At 44.4% G+C, this 26093-nt stretch overlaps 1 protein-coding gene across 3 annotated transcripts in view; it reads right to left on the bottom strand.

The window, feature by feature from the left end:
- Positions 1-20975, bottom strand: part of dtnbp1b (dystrobrevin binding protein 1b) — a 46776-nt gene extending 25801 nt beyond the window's left edge. For 2 of the 3 annotated variants that reach the window (XM_060043228.1, XM_060043227.1), the window contains exon 1: positions 20706-20974. In XM_060043228.1, the coding sequence (XP_059899211.1) occupies positions 20706-20751 (46 nt within the window). In that variant the 5' untranslated portion in view covers positions 20752-20974. Of the gene's footprint in view, positions 1-20705 lie in introns of all 3 variants that reach the window. The other variant, XM_060043229.1, reaches the window with a different exon arrangement.
- Positions 20976-26093: the final 5118 nt, after the last annotated feature.

Genomic DNA, 26093 nt, shown 5'->3' with positions numbered 1-26093 from the left:
GAATAGAAAGTGACTGAAAAGGTCAAGTGCTTAGTCTTCGGCATTCTGCATTTTTTAGGTTTTGCACTGCGCCTACTCTAGAGAGCACTGCTCCTTCATAGTATGACCTATCACATGCTTGGTCTCTTTGGAAAGCTGAGAACCTGTAGAATTGTATGACAGTATAAAAATAACTGAATCATGTACTGACACAGTGCTGGGAAGGCTACAATATTGTTTTTCCTTCCAGACGGTTACACACACCTCTAAAACCAAGCTGATTGTAGTACCCTGGGTAACTCCATACCCCTTGGAAACACTGAGCCCTAGCCCTAGGTCTTGTGATGCTGTGTGTAAAAGCAGATCAACAAAGCATAAAAGATGAAGTCTTAAGCTCCTTTTATGTAATGATATGTCCATTCGTTTTGGTCAGGGTCCTTTTGGAGTCTCCAAAAAAGACCCTTGGCAACCCAAAATGCATACTAAACGAAAGGTTTACTACACATGAACCCAAACATTTAGAAGCATAATCTTGGTCTCAAATGAAAGGCTACCCTTTGGGCTTTCTTGTAAACCATTTAGATAGCATACCAGATATTCTGATATGTAATGAGACAAAAAAAGCTCAAACAAAGTGTTTTGGAAATTAGTTTCACTTAAAGAGTGTAAACTGCAATGGTATAAAACACCAAAACTGAAATAGTAAAAATACTATAAATAACTATGTACAAACAAACAAAAAAAAACTATTTACATGATTCCCTCCCTCCCTCCCCCTCCTTTCTTCTCCGGGCGTTTAGCCATCATTCAAATTGTTCATAAAACCACACACATGCAAGTCAACCACCTGCTCCGCGCTCGCACTCTAGCGACGAGCCTGCTACGTTACGCACACCCCTCGCGCATTTGTGATCTCAGTTGTTTGACATGCTGGATATCGTCAGAAAGGTCTCTTCATCGGCTATTAGGATATCGAAGGCCCGTCCCCGACACTTGCTGTCTGCTGGTGTAGCTGTCAATCAAAGTATACATGCCCCGTTTTGATAGTTAGCGCCTCATTGGCTTGTAATGCTCGTTTACAAGGAAGTATTCGATTTCTGTGGACTCTTATGAACATTTCATTCCACTCCACAGGAACAAAGCATAAAAATGCAAAAGCAATTCTGATGAAAAAAAGTCGTATTTTTTTAAAATACAAAAATATATCGATATTTTGCGCCAGTGCATCGATTATCGTGTAGCACGAAGATGGGTGACGATATATCTGTATCGATATTTAGCCTCTAATATGTATATATATGCAGTATATATATTAGTCTTCGTGAGGGCGTCTAAATTATAAATGGTTCTGCATAGATGAAGCCCGGCAGGACTACAGTTCGTATGGTGTAGCTGTGATGACAGCTGGCTCTCTTGGTTTCAGTTCTTTTCTTGGCCTCCTCCCCCTCCGCACATACAGCCCCGACCACCGTTCTCCGGCCCTTTCAACGCACTGGAAAGGGGCAGCACAGAGCGGAGTCGCTGAGTGACTGTAAGAAAATATGGTGCATAGCAAGATGCAATACCAGATATTCTCCGCCCTGCAAAGTTCAACATTACAATCTATGTTGGTAAAGAGCGAATATCTAGTTGAGTAAGTTGTTACAGGTGACTTTACCATCGCCACGTTAAAGTCTGCGGCTATCGATTATTTGTGTCGTAATCCAGTGTAGCATTTATTTGTATTGCTAATGGACTGGTCACAATGGACTACTGAAACACCACTCCACATCCTCGAATAAACATGATAAACATGTCAGAATAATAAAGAGTGTTAAACACTCGGCAGTACATGACCTATAGATGTGATTCATCTTCTTTAGAAGTATGTGCTGATTATAGGTCGATTTAGATATAAATCATCGCGATGTTCCTACCTGTGAAATGCACACAGTAATGTATTGCTTCTTGTGAATGTGACAGATTGGCTTTGATAAATGGACCTTTATGGTTCTTAATTTAAATGATGCATGCACAGTGCATGTGTGTGCCTGCGTGTTTGTGTGTGTGCAGCATGTGTTTGTATAAGTGTGTGTGTGCGCGTGTGTGTGTGTGTGCGCGCGCGCGCGTGTGTGTGTTTGTGTGTGTGTGCACACTTGGTGGAAACCTTGAAAGAGAGTTGACTCATGCTCTTGAAGACATCATCACCAAGGGATTATTCCACTCTGGCTAAAGAAAAAGCTAGCTCTAAAAATAGCCTTTGACGCTAATATGCTTAGAGGGACATGGTTGTCTAGAGAAGGAGGATGAGGATGATGAAGAGAACTGGGGGGAGTGTGGGAGGGGGTGGATTAGTTGGGGAAGGGGCTTTCAGCTAGAAGTCAAATTCATTAGAGCGACAAGCTGTTTTTGGGCTTTAATGACTTGGTCCAAATGACCAAAATCCTGTCATTAAATGTTGAAATTAGCCTTCGTGTCAGCCTGCATGAAATCCAACATTTAACCCGACTCAGCATTCCTCTAATCCCGACTTTCCTATGATCAGGAAATGGGCTTCCACATGGGGAGCTTTCCCATGTCCGCAGGAAACACTGGCAACCGGTAGGTTTGTAGTCCAGGGCCTCGTTTCCCGATAACGATGGATCTTCGCTCGCACAATCATTAGTTTCCCGAAACTCCTCTTAACATGAACGCGCGCTCACTGCACTCACGACTTTTGTAGGATTGTAACTGTCCACTGACATGGTGCTGAAATGGACTATGCAGGTTGGGGAGACGCAGGAAGGTCCACGCAATTTTTGCAAGTTCCCGTAATTTAATTGCATATAATTGCATAAATATGGAGCATTTTTTAAGAAAACGTGCCGCATAATCAATGATTTTTGGCTGCAACAATCACAAAAAAAGCCGCATTTTTCTGGAGGGACAGAGAGAGAGAGAGAGAGAGAGAGAGAGAGAGAGAGAGAGAGAGAGAGAGAGAGAGAGAGAGAGAGAGAGAGAGAGAGAGAGAGAGAGAGAGAGAGAGAGAGAGAGAGAGAGAGAGAGAGAGAGAGAGAGAGAGAGAGAGAGAGAGAGAGAGAGAGAGAGAGAGAGAGAGAGAGCAAGCAGATGTCAACTCTGATAATGTAATACTGTTGGTGAATGAGCACCCGCCCTAGTTATCTGGTTACCATCAGTATCAGTTTTAGCTGTGTTACTTATGAGAGAGAGAGGGGGAAGCGAGAGAGAGAGAGAGTCGTCTTGATTTTGTGAGTTTATTATGCAACTTGTTTTGTCTTGAATAGATATGCATTCTCATATTGTATGTGCACATGTATACATACCTGTGCACTAGGGGTGTGACGAGATCTCGTGAGATTAAACTTGACGATATTACCCGTCGCGTTAAAGATCTGTCTCGCGAGATTTGTGAGCTATCCAAACTTCTATTTGTGGCCTGTAGGGGCAGTAATGCGCCTTTGCTACGTCTAGACTGCCAGAACCTAACGAAGGAGAAGGAAAAGAAGAAGAGGAGGAGAAGGAGGGGAAGCAGGGGAAGCAGCCATAGGCAGCCAGAATGACGTCGGAAAATACTTTTTAAATCATTTGTTTGGCAACATTTTGGGTACCCAGCGGAAATGATGAATGGCAGTAGAGTGACTGATAAGACACGGACAATACCAAGATGTCAGTGACATACTTGGTCAGACTCTGTTTGCACTATTTGCACTCTGTATTGATGGAGTAGAACTTTGATTTGGTTTCGCAGATAATATTGCGCTTGAAAAAATTAGAATTATTTAATTAAATTTATATCCAAAATTAGACATTGGATCGAGTTCATTTTACACACATGTCGGCGTTACCCTAAATGGCGTTCACTAAAAAATTCGGAATATTTCGCACCTAGGAAAATTCTCTTTGGAAAATTACGCCATTCGGGGGCGCAGTAAACGAGGAAATTGTATATCTCCTAATTGGCCAAAGGAATGTTCTGAAAACGCGTTTGGGGATATTTCTCCCACACCGAACCTCCCACAGTCAAAACCTTTATATCCACAGGTTCACGGTAGCGTTTTGAACACATGCTTCGCGTTGTCCCGGCGAAATGCGAAATTTGTGGTTTCATAATGACTGAGTCACCGTTAAAAAAAAAAGGGTTTCAGCTCTAATGCTGCTACTGTCTGTAATATGTTTCTATTTCGATTATTTGTCAGGATATTTTGTGATTATTGTTATATTATAAGTCTGGTTTTAACTAATGCTGGGCTTACACCAAAATATTTTCACAGTCACAGGCTAAAAACTGCAAGAGAGAATTTAGGGTTGGATCAAGTGAGATATTTATCTAGGGGTTTTGTAGATATTGGGGGTGGAGATGCAGCGACCACAGGAGATCTGTTAATTTCCTGTTCGGGTTGTCAGCAGCACAAGAGACACAAACTTGAGAAAAAAAAAGCAACAACTGCTATTTACAGTGCTGTACTATTATTTGGATGTATGTATTTGATTAAATTGTTTTAATCAAGTACATACAGGGTTCTTCCTGTTTGTCTCGTCCCACCCCTAGTGCTTATAATGTAGTGGGCTGGTCTGGACAGAAAATGCCAGGGCTGAATTTTTGTCCCAGTCCACCCCTGGCACGGAGTCTCTGACCTCTTTAGTATTAATTTGTATTATTGCAGACATTTTTTTATGAATGAAGACACCCGCATTCAATAATGAGTTCACGTCTAATTGTAGACTACAAACGCAATTAACTATGGTCAGTCGAGCTGTAGCGACGCGTCGACGTCAAATTTCTCTGTCGACGATTTTCGTGGACAATGGACAACAACACAGAGAACACAGTTCGCACTTTGCTGAGTCTGTTGCTTATTTGGATTAGAGCCCGACCGATATATCGGCAGGCCGATATTATCGGCCGATATTAGGCATTTTTCAAACTATTCGGTATCGGCATTATAATGGCCGATAAATGAATATTAAAAAAAAAAAAAAAAAGTCCACCAGAGGGCGCTCTAACGCCCCAAACCCGCTGATTCAGGCAGAGTGAATGACGGAGATCGACGGAGATCATCGGTGTTCATAGCTGTGTTCGAAATCATTCCCTATCACGGATATAGTGCACTATATAGGGGGCTCGCCATTTTGCAGTGGTGTTCGAATTCTCAGTGGTTAATTTCATGCACTAAAATTTGAGTGTACATACGATGTTCCTTACTTGTTACTCCGTATACCACAATGCAATGCGGTAGTGTTCTTCCGGAGGAGAAGAAGAAGAAGCTGAATAACTGCGAAAACTAATACATTTAATGGAGTCTCCGGCTTTCGTTTAGAGATGTCAACAATTTAATTTGGAGTTAACATAGAAAATGTAATATTCAAAATTAATAAAAAAAACTTGATCAAGGAAATGTTGCATTCAACATCAATACAAGCTCCAGCTTTCCTCGGGATTGACCGGTTTGTTTACATGATGTGGGAGCATCTGTCTGCGTCGCACAAATACCCGGCGCATTTACTGACGCAAATGACGCTTAGAAATGTTCAGCGTAGTGTCCGAATTCTCGTTTGTTCGTTCCCTATATAGTGCACTATATCATAAACACTATATAGGGAATAGTGAGGGAATGAATAGGGAATGATTTCCAACACAGCTCATGTGTGCAAGTGTGTTCATGGTAAGTTGGCAACTGTCACAAGACATACATTGCTTGAATAACAATTAAAAGAACATCCCCATCAATTCTCTAAAGTCGATAAGCATGACTTAATTCATGACTACCATGTCCAGTTTTGCTGTTGTTACGTGTTAGTTGAGAGTGAAAAGGATTTAAAGGATAACTACAAATAACCAATGTTAGGGAAATCTGTTTGTTTTGTTGCGCGTTTCTGGATTTTTTTTTTTTATATATATCGGCCGATATATCGGCATATCGGATTTTTTAATCACAAAATATTCGTATCGGTATCGGCCTTAAAAATCCTATATCGGTCGGGCTCTAATTTGGATATATGTTTACCGTTTAATGGGAAAGAAGGCTCGTCGCCTTTATTATGTCCGTGGTCGTCGCATGGACTATACGTCATCCAGCTCAGGTTGCGTAGCCGTGCGTGTGCGCGACTGCGCGTGTCGGCTCATTAGCATCTGTACCGTAGCGGCCCGTACCGTAGCAGCACACCTCTCCCAAGTGGCCAAATTGGCCTGGCCTGGCCAGACTGGCCACACTCACACTGGCAGATTTGAGCACGGCTGGCCTTTCATTTTGTATAACAGTGAAACTATTTTATTTATTTTATTTTGTGTAAAGCAGAAGGTTTTTTGCTGTGCAAAACTGTTGTTAAGTAAAGTATATTATTAAGAATTTTTTGGTATTTATTTGAGATACATTATGGTTTTTATTAATCGAGCAACAGAAATAGATAACCATCCAATTAGTCATTAGATTAGTCGACTAATCAATGAAATAATCGCCCGATTAATCGTTTAATAAATAATCGTTTACCCCCAGCCCTAATGGTCAGGGATGTTCGTTATGTCTAGACAGGGTCTAATAAATAAAAATAAAAATAATAAAGTAATTTATCGGCGGTAACCACTGTTTCTGGTTGCAAAATTGCGCCAGCTGGGCATTACGTGGTATTGGATGTGTTTTAATAAAACGCATCCAATACACGGAATGTGTATTGGATAGTAGCTACAATTTTTTTTTCATCCAAACAAGCCGTCTTTAGCGAACGGTGAATTGCATTGGCTTCTATGAGCTGTCGGCTTTCAGCCCGAGCTTAGGGACCGTCTGCAAAGTGCAAAACTGAAAACGACCATGATGGTACAATTTCAATAGCGTCGCCATTATTATTTCTAGAGCCCCAAAACTCGTTCCATAGAAGCATGGCCTCTTTATGGTCCTACTACAACCTCTAGGTTTGAAAAATATATCTCTTCTTATTTTTGAGGATTTTTTATTTAGCAACAATTTCAATAGCATCGCCCTTATTGACTCTAGAGCCCCAAAACTTGTTCAATATGCATGGCTTCTTTATAGTCCTACTACAACCTTTGTGATGGGGAGAGGGGAGGAAGTGGGAAGATGCATTGGTTTGAGGCACAGACCTTTTCGATTGTTGTAGCATTTGTGTTATGTGATTTTACTGTATAGGGTGGTTGTTGCTATAATATATTTTTTGTTAAATAAATGTAAATAATGGTTTTAAAGATTATACTTGTAATATGTTCAATCTCTCCATATTTTCCCTGCTCATTACTGTGCACAAATGTACTATATGTACACCCTTCTGTTGCCGGCAGACACATAGAAACCTCCCGGCAGGGTGCGCTTTGCGAGCACACAAAAAGATTTGCGAGCAGAGAAAAAAAATTACACCTCCTCTGCTTCAACTCCATCCTAACGGAAACACTGGGCGTATACAAAAGCCTGCACAACAGGAAGCCCCATTTCCCTTATATTATGGTTTGAGTTCCAGCCACTGAGAAATGTGGTATGTACTCAAAAAGAGACTCTTCTCATCGACTAACGTTTGGTCGACTATTGGGGGGCAGCCCTAGAAATGACCATTGGTCGGATATTAAAATATACCTTTGTTTGGCCTGACATGGACCATGGACAATGTTAAAAATAATTAGCCTTTGCCGAGCTGATAAAAGCCAGTTGTATATTTTACAATGCATTACCCTTTCCAAACCGACCAATGGGTTACAGATTAAGCTACTATGATACCACCTGTGGGTAATGGTTTTCAAGATCTCGCCGTATGTGATAGTAGCGCCTACCTTTATTTTGAAAAGGACAACACGGTTGATATAAGACCACAGGGGGGTCGGGGAGGTCAAGTGTGAGACCTTGAAGGAACATCAGCTCTTAATGAAACCCCTCAGTTAGGTGGATTGTTGTAACACTCGGAACCGGATCGACCCCCTGCTTGGTACCGGGTCAGCAAAGGCTCCATTAGTCTCAATGGGATCACAAAACACGCGCGCGCACACACGCACACACACACGCACTTTACTTGAGACAGGACTATTTGTTTCGTTTTCATTGGGTCCTTGACCCAGAATTTGTCATTTACATAAATGCACACTCGTTCAAGCACACACACGGCTGCACGCACGCACACACCCACAGTCGAATTACATGAGCCAGTACTATTCTTTTAGTTTTTACTGGACAAGATCTCTGAGATCAGTTATTATTATTTCCTTAATGCACACTCGTTCACACAGACAGCAAGCCAGACAAACACACAGAAGAAGGTGCTGGTATATTTTCATCATGACTTAATGTTATCTTAAATATCAAAACATGTCAAGTGAAAGAGCTTTGACTTTAAATATATGGAGGGCAGCGTATGCCAGAGGTGATCCTACTAGCGTTAGAGGCAATGGCTCTTTAAGTGTATGTTTTCCTGCTTGCTGCTTGATGTTCGCTGATGCTGCATATTTCCCTCTGGCCTTTAATACCGGGTCGTGGTGCAGACATGTAATCATGCTGACATACAACAGATTTAACACACACACACACACACACACACACACACACACACACACACACACACACACACACACACACACACACACACACACACACGTTGCTGAAGTGAACACACATACACATTGACTAGCACACACACACACACACACACACACACACAGCTAAGAAAGGTAATTGAAACAGAGCCTACAGAACACACCTACTGTAGGTAGACGACTACAAAATGTAGACTGGATGCATAGCTGAGGCCAGAATATATAAACTTCTTAACTACACAACACTGCTCTCGGTAAAGACCAATCGTAATACAAATAAGATTAACGAATTGGCGAATGATTTGGTAATCAACTACATTCCCAAATAACAAAACAGATTCTTTAGCAAATGAAAATGTACGTTTCCCACCCGGCCTCATTTGCCAATCGGGAATGGAGTCATTGAATATGTCGGGAAGAATAACAACATTTTTAATTTTCAGGGAGATAAAATACGCCTGACTGAGAACCTACGCCAGGCACAGCAGAGTAAATCAGCTCCGCCGGAACCGCTAAGTAATTCAACTCATGACTTCATTACCTTGACAAGAGTCTGCGGCACACACACATAAAACCCCACCACGGAGAGAGATGTAAGATGATCCACTACCCCTCAAACACCTCCACCTTGCCTGAGGAGACTATTATAGATGCCTACCTCACCCTGAGCCACGTAAAGCGCTAATAGAGATGGACGAATGAGGGTGGGAGGAATTGTGAGGGGGTTGAAGGGAGATAACCAGGGTTGGGCAGCAGGTTAATTGCCTGCCTTGAAGGAAGTGGTATTTATCCAGTAATTAAAGGCGGGTGACGGTTTTATTCCTTTCCTTTTTCCGGTGGTGCCGGAATATTTGTTTTGTGTGTTTGTGTGTGTACATGTGTGTGTGCTAGGGGCCGGAAGAGAAGAAAATCGATTCACATAAGAATCACAAATCTTATCTTCTATGGTTCTGAATCGATTCACAACTTCCACCTTCTATGTATATGAATATGGACATATACAAAATACATGCTGATATACACAATGTGTACATATTGCACTGGTTGGGTCAAGTTAGGGCCGGGCGATAACTCGATCACTATTATTAATCGCGATGAAACTCGATTACGACGATAAGCATTACACATAAATGCTCGATATATATTAATTTTTTTTACAAATAAATAAATAAAAACAGTTCTGATATGGATTTACCTAACAGCCAATCACACAGCAGAAATAAACACAATAGTCAGATCGCAGTTTTGCGGTTAATGTCTAAGTACACACCCATTTCCTGGTGCGTGTTTGAGCTTCCGTTCCAGCACCGCGGTAAGGAAAGACGAGAGGAGAGGAGCGTTTTGCGACAGAATAAAAATGAGTGGAATGGAGGGTGAAGTAATCGATAAAAAAGGTTACAAGACGTCCATTATTTGGAAGTGGTTTGGCTATCTCAAAACTGATGAAGCACAGGATAAGACCGTCTGTAAACGGTCGTTGCCAGCACGATTGGGAAACACAACTAATTTATTTCAACATCTGAAAACATACCATCCCAGCGACTACACAGAAAGTATGAAAATGCGCTCAGCAACAAGTTTTTCCCGCCGTCCCAACACAGTTGTCAGCAGCGCGAGTGGGGCTGTTCACAAAACAGAAGTCTAGAAGCTTTCAGAATTGAAACTTGCTCAGGGTGAAAAGAAAATGATAGCTAGCTCGTTTTTGAATTTTTATTCTAATTATTATAAGTACCCTTGCAATACTGCAAAGTAGACTATCTGGATTCCTCTCTTCCACAACCACGACTGTGCTGCTTCTTCCTGGGCATAAATATTCTATGGCAGCATATGGTTGCATACGTGTATTGGTGCCTGTTTGAATCCTCTCAGCCAGTGCATGACGGATGACCAGTCTGACATGCTCCCATGGGTCAATCATTCAAGCTTACTCTGCCGTTTACCATATTGAAGTGGATGTAGGATGGACACCCCGAGACCTGCCCCCTTCTGTGAGGCTTCATTCATGGTCTGGATGATGTCACACACACACAAATAGACTGAACAGATACCTGGAAATCTGGTTCAAATCTGCAGTCTGCTGCTGATTCATCTTTTGTGTCCATTCCTTTTAAGGCAATTAGAGTTGTGAGATAGAGATGAGACACAGGTGTTAGTGCTGGTGCTGTCCCATGTTAGAGGTTGGCTGGGTAAACACGTAAAGTGTATGATCATGAACCTCTCAGGTCTTCCACGACCACATTGTCGGTCCTCTCTGAGATCTGCGAGGCCATGCCCATGACAAGGTCGTCCACGTCCTCGCCGGTCCTCATGTTCACACTCGGACGGACGATTTAAGCCCAACCGCATTTCAACAATGATCAGTTAGCTGATTCTATACCAGGGGTCTCAAACGTACCTTACCTGGGTGCCGCCGAAGGTAGAGCCTGGGTCAGGCTGGGCTGCATCAAATATTGCATGGAAAAAAAGAGCACAACTGACCCAATCTAAGTTAATGATCGGTCTATAATAAGATCACGTTGGCTATGTAATCGCTGACAACAGGGGACATTTCATAGTGGTTGGTGGAAACCGGGACATATTAGCATCCTTTGGCTTTTGTCGGGACACGCAACTCAAAATTGGGACTGTCCCGGCAAAACCGGGACATCTGGTTACCCTATCACAAGTGATAAAATAGTGTGCGTAAACTTTAATGTCAAGTAGGGGGCCACAAAATATCATCCTGCGGGCCTCAATTGGCCCCCGGGCCGCGAGTTTGAGACCCCTGTTTTATACAGAATCAGTTACCTGATCATAGGGAGGGAGGGAGGGAGGGAGGGAGGGAGGGAGGGAGGGAGGGAGAGATGGAAACCGGTTTGATCGTGAGAGGAGAGGAAATGGTTAGAGCGAGAGAAACACAAACCACCACAGAGGCACGGACAGTCGCACAAACTAACACTAAGACATTCGAATCGGGTTGCTTCCGACTGGAAACTCAACGGGGACTTCCATTGTCGTGCGTTCCCTCCCCAAAGGACACTGACTGCCACACCCGGAGCGCTCAGCGAGACATGCCTGTCTTCGCAGGCCTAAACTCTGCATGACACCACACCTTACCTCCACGCACCACTCAGCTGTAATTTCCCCCCTCTCTCAGGCTTTCCTCTATTCTCCCCATCTCATGCCTCTCCCCATGATTCACGATCAGGCGCCAGCCCACAGACCGGCCCTGACCTGACCCCCCCCCCCCCCCCCACCGCCCTGAGAGTGTAACAGAACGTGGAGGGGACACAGGCAGGTATCTCTGGTTCTTTATCAACCCCCCCCGCCCCCCCGCCCCCATCCCTGTGGGTGTTAACAGTACTTGGTGGAGACAAAGGCACAGACAGGAAAACGGTTCCAGGAAATATGCATCTCTGGTTCGTTAAGAGCACCATCTCCATTTTCAAAAATGGGTGAATCACACGGGAGCTGTGTGGTCCGTGGGGGGTCGGGGGCTGGGTGGGGGGGGGTCTCTTTGTCTTGGTGCTCCTCTTTCTCCCCAGGGAGCTTCTTTCTCCTCGGTTCCTTCTCCCCCGGAACTGACTTTAAAACGGGCGGTTGAATATGGCACATAGACAAAAACGAGACAAAAAACACATTCTGCAAACACTATCAGCGCTGTTGCCACCGTCGCACACTGGTTGGCATTGCGTCATTATAGCAATGGTTAGCATTAATGCTTGATATATAGCAATGGTAAGCGTTAGCTGGGACACTTCATACCAGCGGTGGTTGCTTAGCATTGATGCTGCATAAAAAAAAATAAAAAAAATCGTTTCGTTTTGTTTCCGGGGGAAACACTGTGAATAGAAACATTGAGCACATGTCCTGTTTTCAAGCAGGCTTCCTGAAGGGGCCACCGTTTCCGAGATTGTTTTCATAGATTGAACTATTGTGGTGGCCCAGCCGCTGAGCACTGCCCCACATGGCCACAATGACAGGATCTAATTCAAGATCTCCCTCCTGTCCCACTAGTGCCTCCATTGCACTGCCCCCCTATACCTCAAAGAACTCACCACCCCCCATTCCTCCTCACGCCATCTCCGCTCTGGACAGGCCACAGCCTCCTCCAGCTTCCGAGAACAAGGCTCTGAATTATGGGCGATGGCGCCTTCTGCTCAGCTGCACCCAGTCTGTGGAATGCTCTCCCTGACCATGTGGATTATTTTAAAAAGGTACTAAAACCCATCTTTTTAGAAAAGCCTTTGGCTTGACTGCTATTTTAAATGATTACTTTTTCTCTATTATTTTTCTTTTTAATCTAGTTAGTATTATGTTTTTATCTTTTAATGTGCATTATAGCACTTTGAGGTCATTGAGTTGGTGTAAACTGCGTTATAAATAAATATTATTATAATAAAACCTAATGCTGTATCAACTTAATACTCCTTCCATTGCCCTTGGCCAATTATATCTGAACCCTTCAAGAAGCCTTTCAATTAGGGAGGATGAAATGTAATGTAATTATTTACCGTATCCTGACACAAATATGGTTGACGGAACAAAGAGAGAGGAAAGATAAACAACACAGTAAGGCTGGGGGTAAACGATTATTTATCAAACGATTAATCGGGCGATTATTTTATCGATTAGTCGACTAATCTAATGACCAATTGGACGTTTTTTTTTTTTTTTTTCTGTTGCTCGATTAATAAAAACCATAATGTAGGCCTATCTCAAATAAATACCAAAAAAATCTTAATAATATACTTTATTTAATACGGAACCCGTAAAGGGACATGAAAAAAATGTTTGTGCGCATACTCTCTTGCGCGATCCGCCTCCAACTACGAGTTACATCTTTCCTGCTGTCGGCTCCCAGACCGAGGAGCACAGGTGATACGTTCCCTCCAGGTCCGATGCGCTCTCGGGGGCATGACCCTTCACTTTGACCGACAGTGAGTCTGCTTATAGGTCGGAATATGATGGAATGAAGCGGCCACCGATTCTTGACAGGCTGGGTATTTTATTCTTTCACACAACCGGACTCGTTCATGACTTCACTAGACTGACACGCACGCTATCGCTCGCTCTCCTCGCTCGTCCACCTACTCGCTGACGACACACACACACACACACACACACACACACACACACACACACACACACACACACACACACACACACACACACACACACACACACACACACACACACACACACACACACACACACACACACACACACACACTTTCTCGTGCGCACGAGATACTTTCTCATGCGCACGAGATACTTTCTCGTTTGAGATGCTCCAACATTGCTGTCGTGCTCTTGTGATATGCCAACTCCATTTGGCAAAGAGTGCAAATCACAACACCTTTCCGTTTAGGACTTAACTTGAAGTATTTCCATACCTTTGATGATTTCGTGCGCGGACATTTTCTTTTATTGTGACTTTCGTCCATTTCTCCGTCGAAAATCGTCGACGGAGAAATTTGGCGTCGACGAATTTTTGACGCATCGCTACAGCTCTACAACACAGAGAGCAATGGTTAGCCTATACGCACTTAGAGCGAGCTATAAGGGGGCTGGGCGGTGTACTGGGCTACAGCAGTGTCAATGTTTATAGGAGGCAGCCACCAGTGTGTTGGGGAGGGAGTGGACAGTGATTTGGAACGGAGACAGGAAAAGTGTGGACAGTGATGTAGTAGTGTATTAGAATATGACCCATCACTAACACACACACACACTGAAGACATTACACAGAAATAACCAATTGCTTATGCACACACGTCACACGCACATTCCGACGTTGCACACAACGCATCCCTTAATTAAACACACACCCACACACACACACATTCCAAAGATTACACGTAATACTCCCTTAATTAAACACAAGCACACGCACACACTCCAAAGATTACACAGAATAACCCCCTGGCTTACACACACACACATTCCAAACAAATAAACCTGTCACTTAAACACACATTGTAACATTTGCCTGCATGCATACAATCATGCATATGTATACACGCACAAACAAGTTATCCGTCATAGCTTATCTTGTATTCGCCTCCATCACACAAACACACACACACACACACACACACACGCACACGCACACAGATTGTGTAAACACTGTGTGAAGGGCCGCAAACCTAATTAGAACAACTCCCTGGCACAGTTTTCGCTCTGCCATTGCTTGTCTCTATTCCTTCCTATCTTCCCCATCCACTGAGGGAGGGGTACTGAAAGGGTTGGAGAGAGAGGAAGAGAGGATACAAGGAGCAGAAGACAATCTTAAAACCTATGAGCCCAGACCAGCCTGATAAATTCTTCATTATGTTTTTCCCCAAAAAATCGGTAGTTTTCATTCCCCTTTGATAATGCTGCTGACTAACAGTGATCACGCACTTATGTAACCGGTCCAGACATGCAGCTCGTGTCTGCCTTGCATTATGCATCCGTGTCTGTGTTCTACATTTCTACGTTGTGTTGTTTTCCTCGTGTGCGAGCGAGTCCCATCTGAGTCTGGAGCATTCGTTCGTATGCGCGAGTGTGCGTACGTGTGCACACGTGCCATTTTGTTTACGTGAGTAGGTGCATTTGAGTGCGTCATCCGTCAACATAAATCCCACTCCTACGTCTCTACTCGACCCGAAGCAAACCCCCCTGAAACAAACCAACTGCCATGGGGCCGTGTGTACTATCCAGACAACACTCACTGTTGGTTATCCTCATCTGCCTCCTTTCGCCCCTCTGCGTATATGCACACGTCAGACTGATTTACACACAACCAGCCTCTACTATCGTTGGAGCTACAGCGAATGATTGGAACCATGTTGCAGTACAGAGGGTCGCATGCAGCCCGCTCTGGAAGAGAATCAAAACAGCATTCTGCACAAGTGATCCCAGAACACTAGCTAGCAGAACTCGTAGCGTTAATTGTTTAATCGGCTGGCGCTGCATTCAGCAACAACTACCATCTCTCCGCAGTGGAGATGGTAGAATGTAGTTCAGTGAAGCTGGGGTTTATCTTCGTGTGGGGAAATCAATGACAGCATGCCACGAAATACTGCCAAGGTTGAAGCCACTGAACCACAATACTGTATTGATTTAAAGTACGCTCCTGAATGATGTTTCTTTGAATTTATTCTGGATTACAGGAAGACAGAGCCTCTTAAGTGCCTACCTCAGATTAGAGAGGAAAGTGATTAGACTGCACAATGATGCAATACATTGGTTCATTGAGAGACAGGAGTAGGCTTATTGTGCGAGGGAACTGTTAAAAGTGGGTTAGCCAACTTGACTACATATGTAACTTTAACATTTTGTGCTGTTATAAACTCACCATTTAAAATGCTAAGAAATGCAAAGAAATGCCCTCAGAAACCTGTGTATTCAAAGCCTGACATCAACAAACCATCTCACAAATGCGTATTAGTCTAGAACCTCTGTCCATTTACAATGTCCGAGGGCCGACCAAAATGCCTCTGGACGCCATTGGACAGAGCTAGAGCAAATCATAGCAGCGAAACGTCTGACACATCATGACAGCCATACTGGTTGTATATGAAAAGGCCTCAACCCAGTAGGACGTGCCTCTTAATTGTCCCTTTTTCTCATTGATGAATAATCAGTTTGTTGACAGATCCAGGGAAGTTTTACTTAAAATATGGCACAGACATATTCTTGTTGCTTAGCAAACAGGGAAACGACTGTTTCACTGTTTCAGTTTCACAAAAGTTTGTCACGTGCTCAAGTTAATAGAACCATCCATACTCGCAGTGAGGTTAATTTGGCTGGAATCAGGTGAATCTCTGCCCCTGCTCGGTTACTCTGTTCCCATAGATTATTCAAAAAAATAATATTGAACCTTTATTCAACCAGGTGAGTCCCATTGAGACCGTAAGCCTCTTTTTCAGGGGAGCCCTGACATACAGACTTATAGATATTGCACAAAAAAACATGACGAAACTTAGAAACCAAGCACGTAGACATTGCACAAAATTTGACGAAAGACAAAAAATGAAATATCAAACTACAGGTAAGACCAAGCAAGACAGATGACGCATAAAAACACTGAAAGGTTTGTTAGTGAAAGCACAACTGTCAATTCTGAGGTGTTTGAGTATTTTTTTTAAATGGTTAAGAGGAATAGCAACAGATAACTTAAGATTTTATTAGATGTCATTCAGGCCCGCTACCATCCCCAGACTCTAATACTGCTGTCACCATAACCCCCTGAGATCTAGATTACAGCATCTGGTTTCTGAGTCTATCTCTATGGCTCTCTCTCTCACTTGAGGGCTATCGGCTTATTGGCTCTCTCCCTCGCTCACACCGTCTCTCCCTCTGTCTCTCTCTCCAACTCTGATTCAATGTCTAGTCTCCCCCCTCCCCCCCTTGCTCCCTCGCGCATGCCTGCCCCCCAGTCGTTATTTCTTTCCCTTCATCATCCATTTCCAAATATTTTTCTTTCCTCCTCACGATCCGTGTCTCTCCATCTCTGTCCCTCTCTCTCTCTTGATCATGGCGCAGACTCCCTCCCCTCTCTGCCTCCATCACTACTCAGCAAGCATCGCTGTGGATCTCGCTATGCCTTGCACAGAATAACTCTTTCCTTTCTTTCTAGATCCTTCCTTACTCAACACCTGCCCCTCCTTCCTCCTCCTCTTCTTCGCCTCCTCCTCTTCGCCTCCTCCTCTTCCCTGGTCGTGACCATGATTCATAGTGTGTGGCTGGGCCCATGTAGCTTGCAGCCATCTGTGACCTGACACCTGGTGCATTATGGGATGTAATGAAAACAGGGACGATGCAGAGGGGAACCAGGTATCGCACACCTTAAAACCGGGCCGATAATGAGCCTGTCTTAAGACGGACGGAGCCCGGCCAAACACATGTGTCGAGACCCCGAGAGCGATTAAGAGAAACACAGAGTTCGAAATCAACCGCTCTTCTGCTATCGTCGATACTTATTGTTACAATGCCGTGTGTTACTAAGCGGTGTGCATGGCCATATGCATTTTTTTGTGCGCAAAAATGACTTCTCTTGTGCGCTCCCATAGAAATGATACGCCTATAACCCCGGATGCTACATATCTTCAGCAGAACAAAACCCACATCTATTCCCTGGAGGTCCACATCCGATTGCTTTTTTTTATGTCCAAGCCCGTAAGGAAGACCACATCTGCCATACAGCCTTTAATAGTAATAAAAAACCCTGCTGGTTCCTATAGAGATCAAGCCGTGACCTTGTCTTGACCCCGGCCTTTTATCTGTTGATTAAAAGCCCCCATTGGAGGCAATTAATCCCAAGAATGGCTTCAAAGGGGAGGCAACCCTGTCTTGCTTTGTGGGCCCTCCTCTGTAAGCACCCTACTGTTTACATGCAGGGGAGATAGCGTTTACAAGCCTTTGATTTGACTAATTAACGCACTTGTTTCTCGGTGGTGGAGACGGTGAGGTTGGGCACAGAGGCCCACAGAGACGAGTGCGGCTTCCACAAGACACGCAGCGTACAGGAGGCTCCCGGGGAGCAATGACAGAGGGTTTCTGGACTAAACACAGCGCTTGGCAAATAGAGAGACGCTTTGGCTTTGTTGTGGAACATCGCGATCAGTTCATTCCGATAACAATCCCGATGTTATTACCTTGGGATGCGGGAAGTTGCTTTCTTTGGTCGTCAGATTTAAGTGTTTCTAAACTGACAGAGATTTTGACTGTTTGTTAATTCACTCTCAATGAACTCAAACAGAATAGACATACAGCTACAACAAGGCTAAAAAAATGTACACATACACATTTAACCACAATGTACAGGATCTTACAAAAAGTCATTTTCTCTGGAAATTTAAAACGAAAACCAAAGTACGAATACAGCAAGGCGCTAAACCGTCGCAAAGACGCCGTTTTTCAAGTCACACAAATCGGACGGAAGCTGGAGACAGAGTCAAAGTTGGTATTTAATTTCTCCGCCATGCAGCCACGCGATATTCATGAGCTTCAATGTGGGATGATTAACGTTTGTCTGACGCTGACGGTACCGGCGCCCGCTGAGCGGAGCGTACTCGTGCAGGCCAGAGGAAAGTCATTAAAGCGGCACAAAGGGCTGATCGCATATGCTGTGGGTTGATTTACATGCAATTAAAGTTTCATGGCAAGTCAGAGAAGGGGAGGGACGGAGAGGGGAGGAGAGTAGTGGAGAGGGAGGAGAGGAGAAGAGAGACGACGTAGGGGAGAGAGATGTGGAGGAGATGAGAGAGATGTGGAGGAGATGAGAGAAGAGGCTTCAACGGAGAGGAGAGAGATTTGGGTAGAGAAGAGAATAAAGATAGAGGGTCCAGAGGAGGGAGGTGAAGACGAGGGAGGAAAGGAGAGCAGTGATTAGGGGAGGAGTGGGAGAAAGGAGAGAGGGTGAAAGAGAGAGGTGTAGGTTTGTAGAGTAGAGGTTGTGGAGTAAAGACATGAAAGTGCACCCGTCTCTCTGTCAGGGGCCTGCTGTTTCCCCTCAGTTCATAGAGGACACATCCAGAGCTTGAGCGAGAGAGAGAGAGAGAGAGAGAGAGATTTTGGACCCTTTGCATTCGATAATAGCTTCCATTTATTTAGGAAATGTCTTTCAAAAAGACAACGGTTATTTGAAAACACATAATAATGGGATGGTGAATACGCTTCTGCGACAGCCCATTTGTATTCCTTCCGCCATTCATTCTGCATTCATGTGCTTTAATCCACTCACTGTTTGTTTACAGCTGTTGCTGTTGCCAGACAAACATTGGCCCCTTGCCGGGCCTTTGTGGGCTGTTCTGGTCGTGGCACGGGTTACGTAACGTCACGGTTGGAGGATCAGCGATTGTAGCCGCCGGGGCCTCGTTGTGGCACTGCGTTTACCAAGACGCTAATGTGTTGTAACACTAACAAATAATGCTGCACCTAGCACCCCCTGTGTTTGTGTGTGTGTGCGTTTGTGTGTGCGTTTGTGCGTGCGTGTGTGGTGTGAAAGTAGGGAAAGTACCATTACTTTCCTCATATGATAAAAAATGGAGGGATTGGCTAAAAATAAATAAATAGGGAAATAGGGGAGGGAGGGAGGGAGGGAGGGAGGGAGGGAGAGAAGAGAGTATGAATGGAGGTAGGAGAGAGGATGGTGTGCGGTAATAATGAAAGCAATAAAATCTAGTCTAGATCATGTTTCGTAAATAGAACACACACACACACACACACACACACACACACACACACACACACACACACACACACACACACACACACACACACACACACACACACACACACACACACACACACACACACACACACACACAGAGAGAGAGAGCAATATGAAGTTGAAAGAAAAATGAAACGGGTATTTGTTGGTGTGTTATGCTTGCGTGTGTACGTGCACGGCCCTGCGTGTGTACGTGCACGGCCCTGCGTGTGTGTACGTGCACGGCCCTGCGTGTGGGAACTCTGTATTCTCCACTGAGCTGCCAGCGTCATAGTGAGTCATGACAGTCCATCACCCACGTCGTCACACTATACATCTCCAGGGGCTGGACAGTTGTATCTCGAGTGTGTGTGTGTGTGTGTGTGTGTGTGTGTGTGTGGGTGGTGTGTGGGTGTGCATGCGTACACACGTGCATGGTGTGCTTGTGTGCGCACACATGTGCATGGTCTGTGTGTGTGTGTGTGTGTGTGTGTGTTGCACAACAGTACACAGTGTAAAACTTGCAAAAACATCCTTCCTCGCTTGCACCCACACACAATAACTCACCACATAACCTTGTTGTTGTGAACTCCAACTCCCACTGTGTGCCTCCACCCCCCCCCCCCCCCCCCTCTCCCACCGCCACCATCAGCCCCATACACACACACACATACCCACACAAACACGACCGAGTTTCAAACAGGATGTATTTTACGGTTAGACACAAACTAGATAACCATAAGTTTAAACAAACTCATGCACGATATTTCCACCTCGTCAGGCCCCATGTCTAATACCTGATACATGATGCAGGCCTATTGTTTTTACAGCATTGTGTCACATGACGAAGCTATCAACATCATCATAGAATCTCAAATAAACCGTGACACATCAACCCCCGACGCATGCCCAAATCAAAATAATGAACCGTATCGATCCTATATGGCCAGGGTTTATATGGATTAGTTTCATCGATCCAGCAACAAAAAAATGAACAATAACATCTAAAAAATAAAAATGCTAGAAACAAAAATGTGGACTCACGAGAGTTTCTCTGGCTCCCGTCCGTTGAACCCCCAGAAGAAGACATCCCGGCAGCAGGCTGATCGAGCCGGTCCGGCCGTCGTCCACAGAGAAACGCTGCAAGTACAACACGACTCTCACGACAACAACACACTCACTACATCTGCCCACCACGCATCCTCACTCTTCCTTTCAAGTCGGCACACATGCTCACACCTCTTTCACTCATGCAGGCACCCAACGACGACAACAACCGCAACACGGGGGGGGGGGGGGTGGGGGGGAGGAGCCACGCACGCACGCACGCACGCACGCACGCACGCACGCCGTCGCCGATTCAAACACGTAGGAGCGTTAGCTTTAGCGATGCGGGGTTAGCCTTTGATGCTGCGAGGAATGAAGTGGTTTTCCCGCCTGTTGTTGCCGCGCGCGCGCGCGAGCGAGAGCGAGCGAGCGAGCGAGCGAGAGAGAGAGAGAGAGACGGGGTGCAGGATGAGAGCGCGAGGGAAGCGGGGGACTGGGGGGGGGAGAGGAGCTCGAGCGACTGGCAGCAGCTGATCGAGCCGGGGTGTGTGCGTCTGCGTGTGTGGTGGCGGGGTTATGACAGGATGAGCGGGAGGGAGAGAGAGAGAGAGAGAGAGAGAAGGGGGGGGGGGGGGTGAAAAGGACTGGTGTGAGATGAATGATGGTGATTGAGGGAGCACGTGTCCGGGGGACCAAAAGGCGGAGGATAAAAGAAAGAGGAGGCAGAGGAAGAGGAGGATAAAATGTTCCTGTCATCCTGTAATGTGATGAAAGTCTGTGATCGAATGTGTTCTCACAGTTATCACGGGCTGACATCTGCGGCATTCGAGTCTGCAAATTGTGTTGGTCTATTTATTTTATTTATTATTGGTTTATTTATTCCGTACCACATTTATCAGCTACTTCAGTGTAGGTTCCACGTCTTTGTGCGCAGATGCATGTGCAAACGAACACACACACACGGACACACACTCTCAAAAATACACACACACACACCCTTCACCAAACCAGCACTCCTTCTCTTATGATGATGAAACGCGCACACACTCTCAAACACCTATCGGGCACCTATCCCCCCCCCCCCCCCCCCCCCACACACACACACACACACACACACACACACACACACACACACACACACACACACACACACACACACACACACACACACACACACACACACACACAAACACTCAGTGTCCACCCTTGTCTCTGATGACATACAGCACTTAGCGTGATGCATGGCTAAGGAACATAATAACAGAGCATCAATAGCATTAGCAATCAGCTGTAGCCGGTACGACCACACAGTGGGGACTTGTACCTGGATGAGCTAAGGCTGAAGACCACTCTGAGAGGTGCTGTAGGGCTCTACAGGACAACCGCTGGGTTTAAGGGTGAACCCACAGGTGGGATCCTCAAGCCAGAAAGAAAATGAGTATTAATTGTGCTGAAAACCCATTTCCAACTGTTGCACTTTCCCGTTGGTGTGACCCTCCAAACTGTGGATAGACAGAAGACATCCATGTTTGGGGAATTCTTCACGGCAAAAATCGAGGCAAATTCAAGTTGTTTTTTTAACGTTTTTGAGTATGGTCTTTCCGTCATAAAAAACGATGGTTACATATGTAACTACGGTTCTATGAATTCCGAATGACCGGTCAGTAGGAATGAAATAGAACAACCATGGTTGCAAAATAGGAAAAGCTAATAAAATAGGATTATCGTGATTATGGTACAACTTTTCGTGTGACTTTCATGTGACTGGACAAAAGGACCATGCTAGCGTTGCGTATAGGTGTTCACTGCTTTGTACCGTAATCTCCTCAAACACAGTAGAGAAGGTGACACAGTGTCTCGCTTCCAAATCCAGCCCCCCTCCCTCTCTTTATCTACTTTCGGACCTGTCCAACGTTGGCCATTGGCTATCGATAGCTCCTGGGAGCAGCCTCTCATGCTAATGCTAGCCAGCCGTTGCTCCTCATCACCAGCATCCTCCCATAGCCAGACAGGACATGAATGGCTAATTAGCCATGGGACCCCCGGCAGGTTCCTTGAACCATGACGCATGCTACCGCTAGTCCGGCTAGCTTCACATGCAACACACATTTGGATGTATTGTGCGATTCACCGCATTGCTTTCGTTTCAGCGCATCGTGTTGAGTGGCGCTTTTGGTGTGCAATCACACTGGCGGTGATCGCATTCGCCCTGATGGGAATAATAATAATAATAATAATACATTTTATTTAGAGGCGCCTTTCAAGACACCCAAGGTCACCTTACAGAGCATATCAAAACAGAATAACACTCAAAAGAAAGGGGGGGACCTCACTAACCACCACCGCCTACAATGTGTAAATGGATAGCGGATCATTGTGGTTGATACAGCAGAGGTGTACTACTACTACTCCAATGTGCACACAGGGATATGAATCACCTCTGCTGCGTCTGACAGTTATCAGGGAGGAGCAGAGTTAATTTCCCTAGAGACACCCCCTCCCGCCAATTCATAATTGCTAATTTGCTAGCAGGAGACAGAGGAAAGAGTTCAAGAACATTTGGGAACATTAATTGTGCCACGTGAGGGCATAGGTTTGTGACCCTGGGTGCCTGCACTCTGAGTGTGTAATTGGTCCATTGAGGCCAAGGAAAATAAGTATTGATGAGGTCATACATTTAGTGTAACTATAGTGGCGCAGAAAAAGGGCTTGATTGTGAGAAATTAGGTCTTTGTATGATCACACTAACAGATTCAGTTGTTGACAGACTCGGGTTTAGGATTACATATATATACAGTATATTTATTTGTATATACACTGTATATATATATATACCAACATACCAACTCTTACTTGCCGGATGCAACACTTACTACAATTAATGTGTCGGGACAGATGCAAAATATGCACAATATGATTCTATTTACTTAGTTGGGGTCCATTTGGACAACAAATATAAAGCAAACCACACTCTCTGTTCAGCGGCCTTCAGGAGACTAATGGGGGCCAAAGCTTAATGCCAAATGTGAAACAAAATTAAAGGAGAAATAAGTGAAGGAATCCAATTGCCCCCTTAGAATACTACTGGATTGAATATGGATTATTGACGTCTGCGAGAGTGAAAGTCAGAGAGCGGGGTTTGCACTTAGCTAAAGTGAAACTGCACTAAACCATTCTGCCCCTCCATCTCTTTTCCCTCCTTTCTGTTTTTCTCCCCCTCCCTTAAAAACAAATTTTGACTCTTCAATCATTATTATTCCGCGTTGACATTTTCTGATAATAAAATCCCTGATTAGTCCGGAGAGTGACATGTTTTTATAGAGCACAGTCGTAGCTCATCATCTGAACGAGGTTGTTGAGAGCAGGGACAGCCTACATTTCTATTACTGTTCACTGTTTAGCCTTGAGGAAACTTAGATGGAATCAAGATACAGGTCATTACAACTTGCTCGATGAACATCTTCCTGACATAAGCGCTCAAACCAAGTACCTTCCGGCTGGGAGTGGACGTCCCATTAGTGGTACACCATTGGTTCCCAACCTTTGGGTCGGGTTCAAACTTGGGGTCCCCTGATATGCATATTGGGTCCTAGGAGATGGCTGACATAAGCTAGGCCTAAAAAAAAAAAAAGTTTGGTTCCTGTTGGTTGTCAGTTGAGGTCATGGGTAGGTAGGGAATTTATTTTATTTTTTTATTTTATTTTTTCCAGCGGCAGCGAATGATAGGTAGGTTGTTTTCATTTAAAAACGAGAAAATTCGCTCATCCTTGTACAGAATGAAGAGGTGCTGTACCAAAACGTGATTATAGTTTGCATAAAAAAAAAATATATATTATTATTATTATTTTTTTAAAGCTCATAAAATAATTTGGGTCGCACATAAATTGACAGGGTCGGTCGGAAACCGGAACCAAACAAAATTTTTTTTTAGGCCCTATGGATATTTGATGATCCAATAGCAACCATTTATCTTTTAAAAATACGCATCGACGAAGACGTCCTATATATACAAAGTCACTGCATAAAGATAAATAGCAACGAACAAACTACTACCAATCACCAAGTGTGTAGAAGAGTGGGGTGATGTTGATTGGGTAAAGACTATTTTTGTTGAAGCAGTTTCACAAAAGGTTAATGTTGGAATCACAAACATTTCACAAACTAGAAATGGGGTCACGGACAAAAAAGGTTGGGAACCACTTTCAACATAATACGTCTTATTTGAAGATGAGTGCTCAATAACTAAATCCTATAGACTGCTCCAATAGTAGAAACAGGTGCAACGTTATTAAAACTAACAGTGACGCGGTTGCCGTGGAAACTAACAATCAGTGAGGACCCATGCAGAGTAGGTGTGATTGTATCCCACCGATTTTACTCACTGAATCAAACAGAATCATGACACTGACTGTCTTTTCTTTAGCTGCATATTTCAGGTTCAGGTTCAAGTCATCTCAATGCATTACCACTATATTCCTCTTTTATATTACTGCTTTGTTGGGTTGAATTGACCCCCTGTGGCAGGTATTGATTTAAACTCTTCCCATATTTACTCTGAATTCATTTGAAATGAGGTTTTGCTAAGAAACGAACCGGATGCTTATGACAGAACCATCTGGTCAGTATCCTCAGGAACTGTTTGGATAGGGGAAGGCACTTTCAAAAAATACTTGGCAGGTGATTTGATGAACCCTCTGTCTTTCAGGTATCATTCAAATCATGTTGTTCCTCACAGGACACTGATTGGTCCGAAACACTGGTGGTTTGGGCTCAAACGCATAACTTAAAGCCTGGCAAGATGGATTCTATCAGGAGCGGCCTAGTTAACAAAAGGAAATGATGTGAGTCATATTCCTTGTAGCTGCCACTGATATTTTTGATATCAACAATAATAAAACAGTAACAAAACAAACAAACATTAGCAATGACATCATCACCATCATCACCATCCCCATCACCATCATCATCTTCATCATCAGCGGCATCACTATCCTAATCTCCATAATCATCCTAATCTTCATCACCACAATCATCGCCTCCCTGAATCAGCCCCAGCCAGGTGCCATGTCCGCCTACTCCTCCCCAGATGGCAAACCTTGACATCTTCAAGCTACTGGCTCCTGTACTAAATGGTCGGGTGTGTGTTCCCTTCAGTCCTTCATGCCCGTGCTGGATAATTGCGCAGCAGCTCCACTGTGTGTGTGTGTGTGTGTGTGTGTGTGTGTGTGTGTGTGTGTGTGTGTGTGTGTGTGTGTGTGTGTGTGTGTGTGTGTGTGTGTGTGTGTGTGTGTGTGTGTGTGTGTGTGGTGTCGGAAGCGATGAACACGATAAACATAATTACTACGCCTCAGACATTCCATACCCGCAATTTGAGGGAACCCAAGT

Source organism: Gadus macrocephalus, chromosome 22, assembly GCF_031168955.1.
Source record: "Gadus macrocephalus chromosome 22, ASM3116895v1".
Classification (NCBI taxonomy): Eukaryota; Metazoa; Chordata; class Actinopteri; order Gadiformes; family Gadidae; genus Gadus; species Gadus macrocephalus.
The sequence above is the reverse complement of the archived record's forward strand: the minus strand, read 5'-3'. Positions and strand labels throughout refer to the sequence as shown.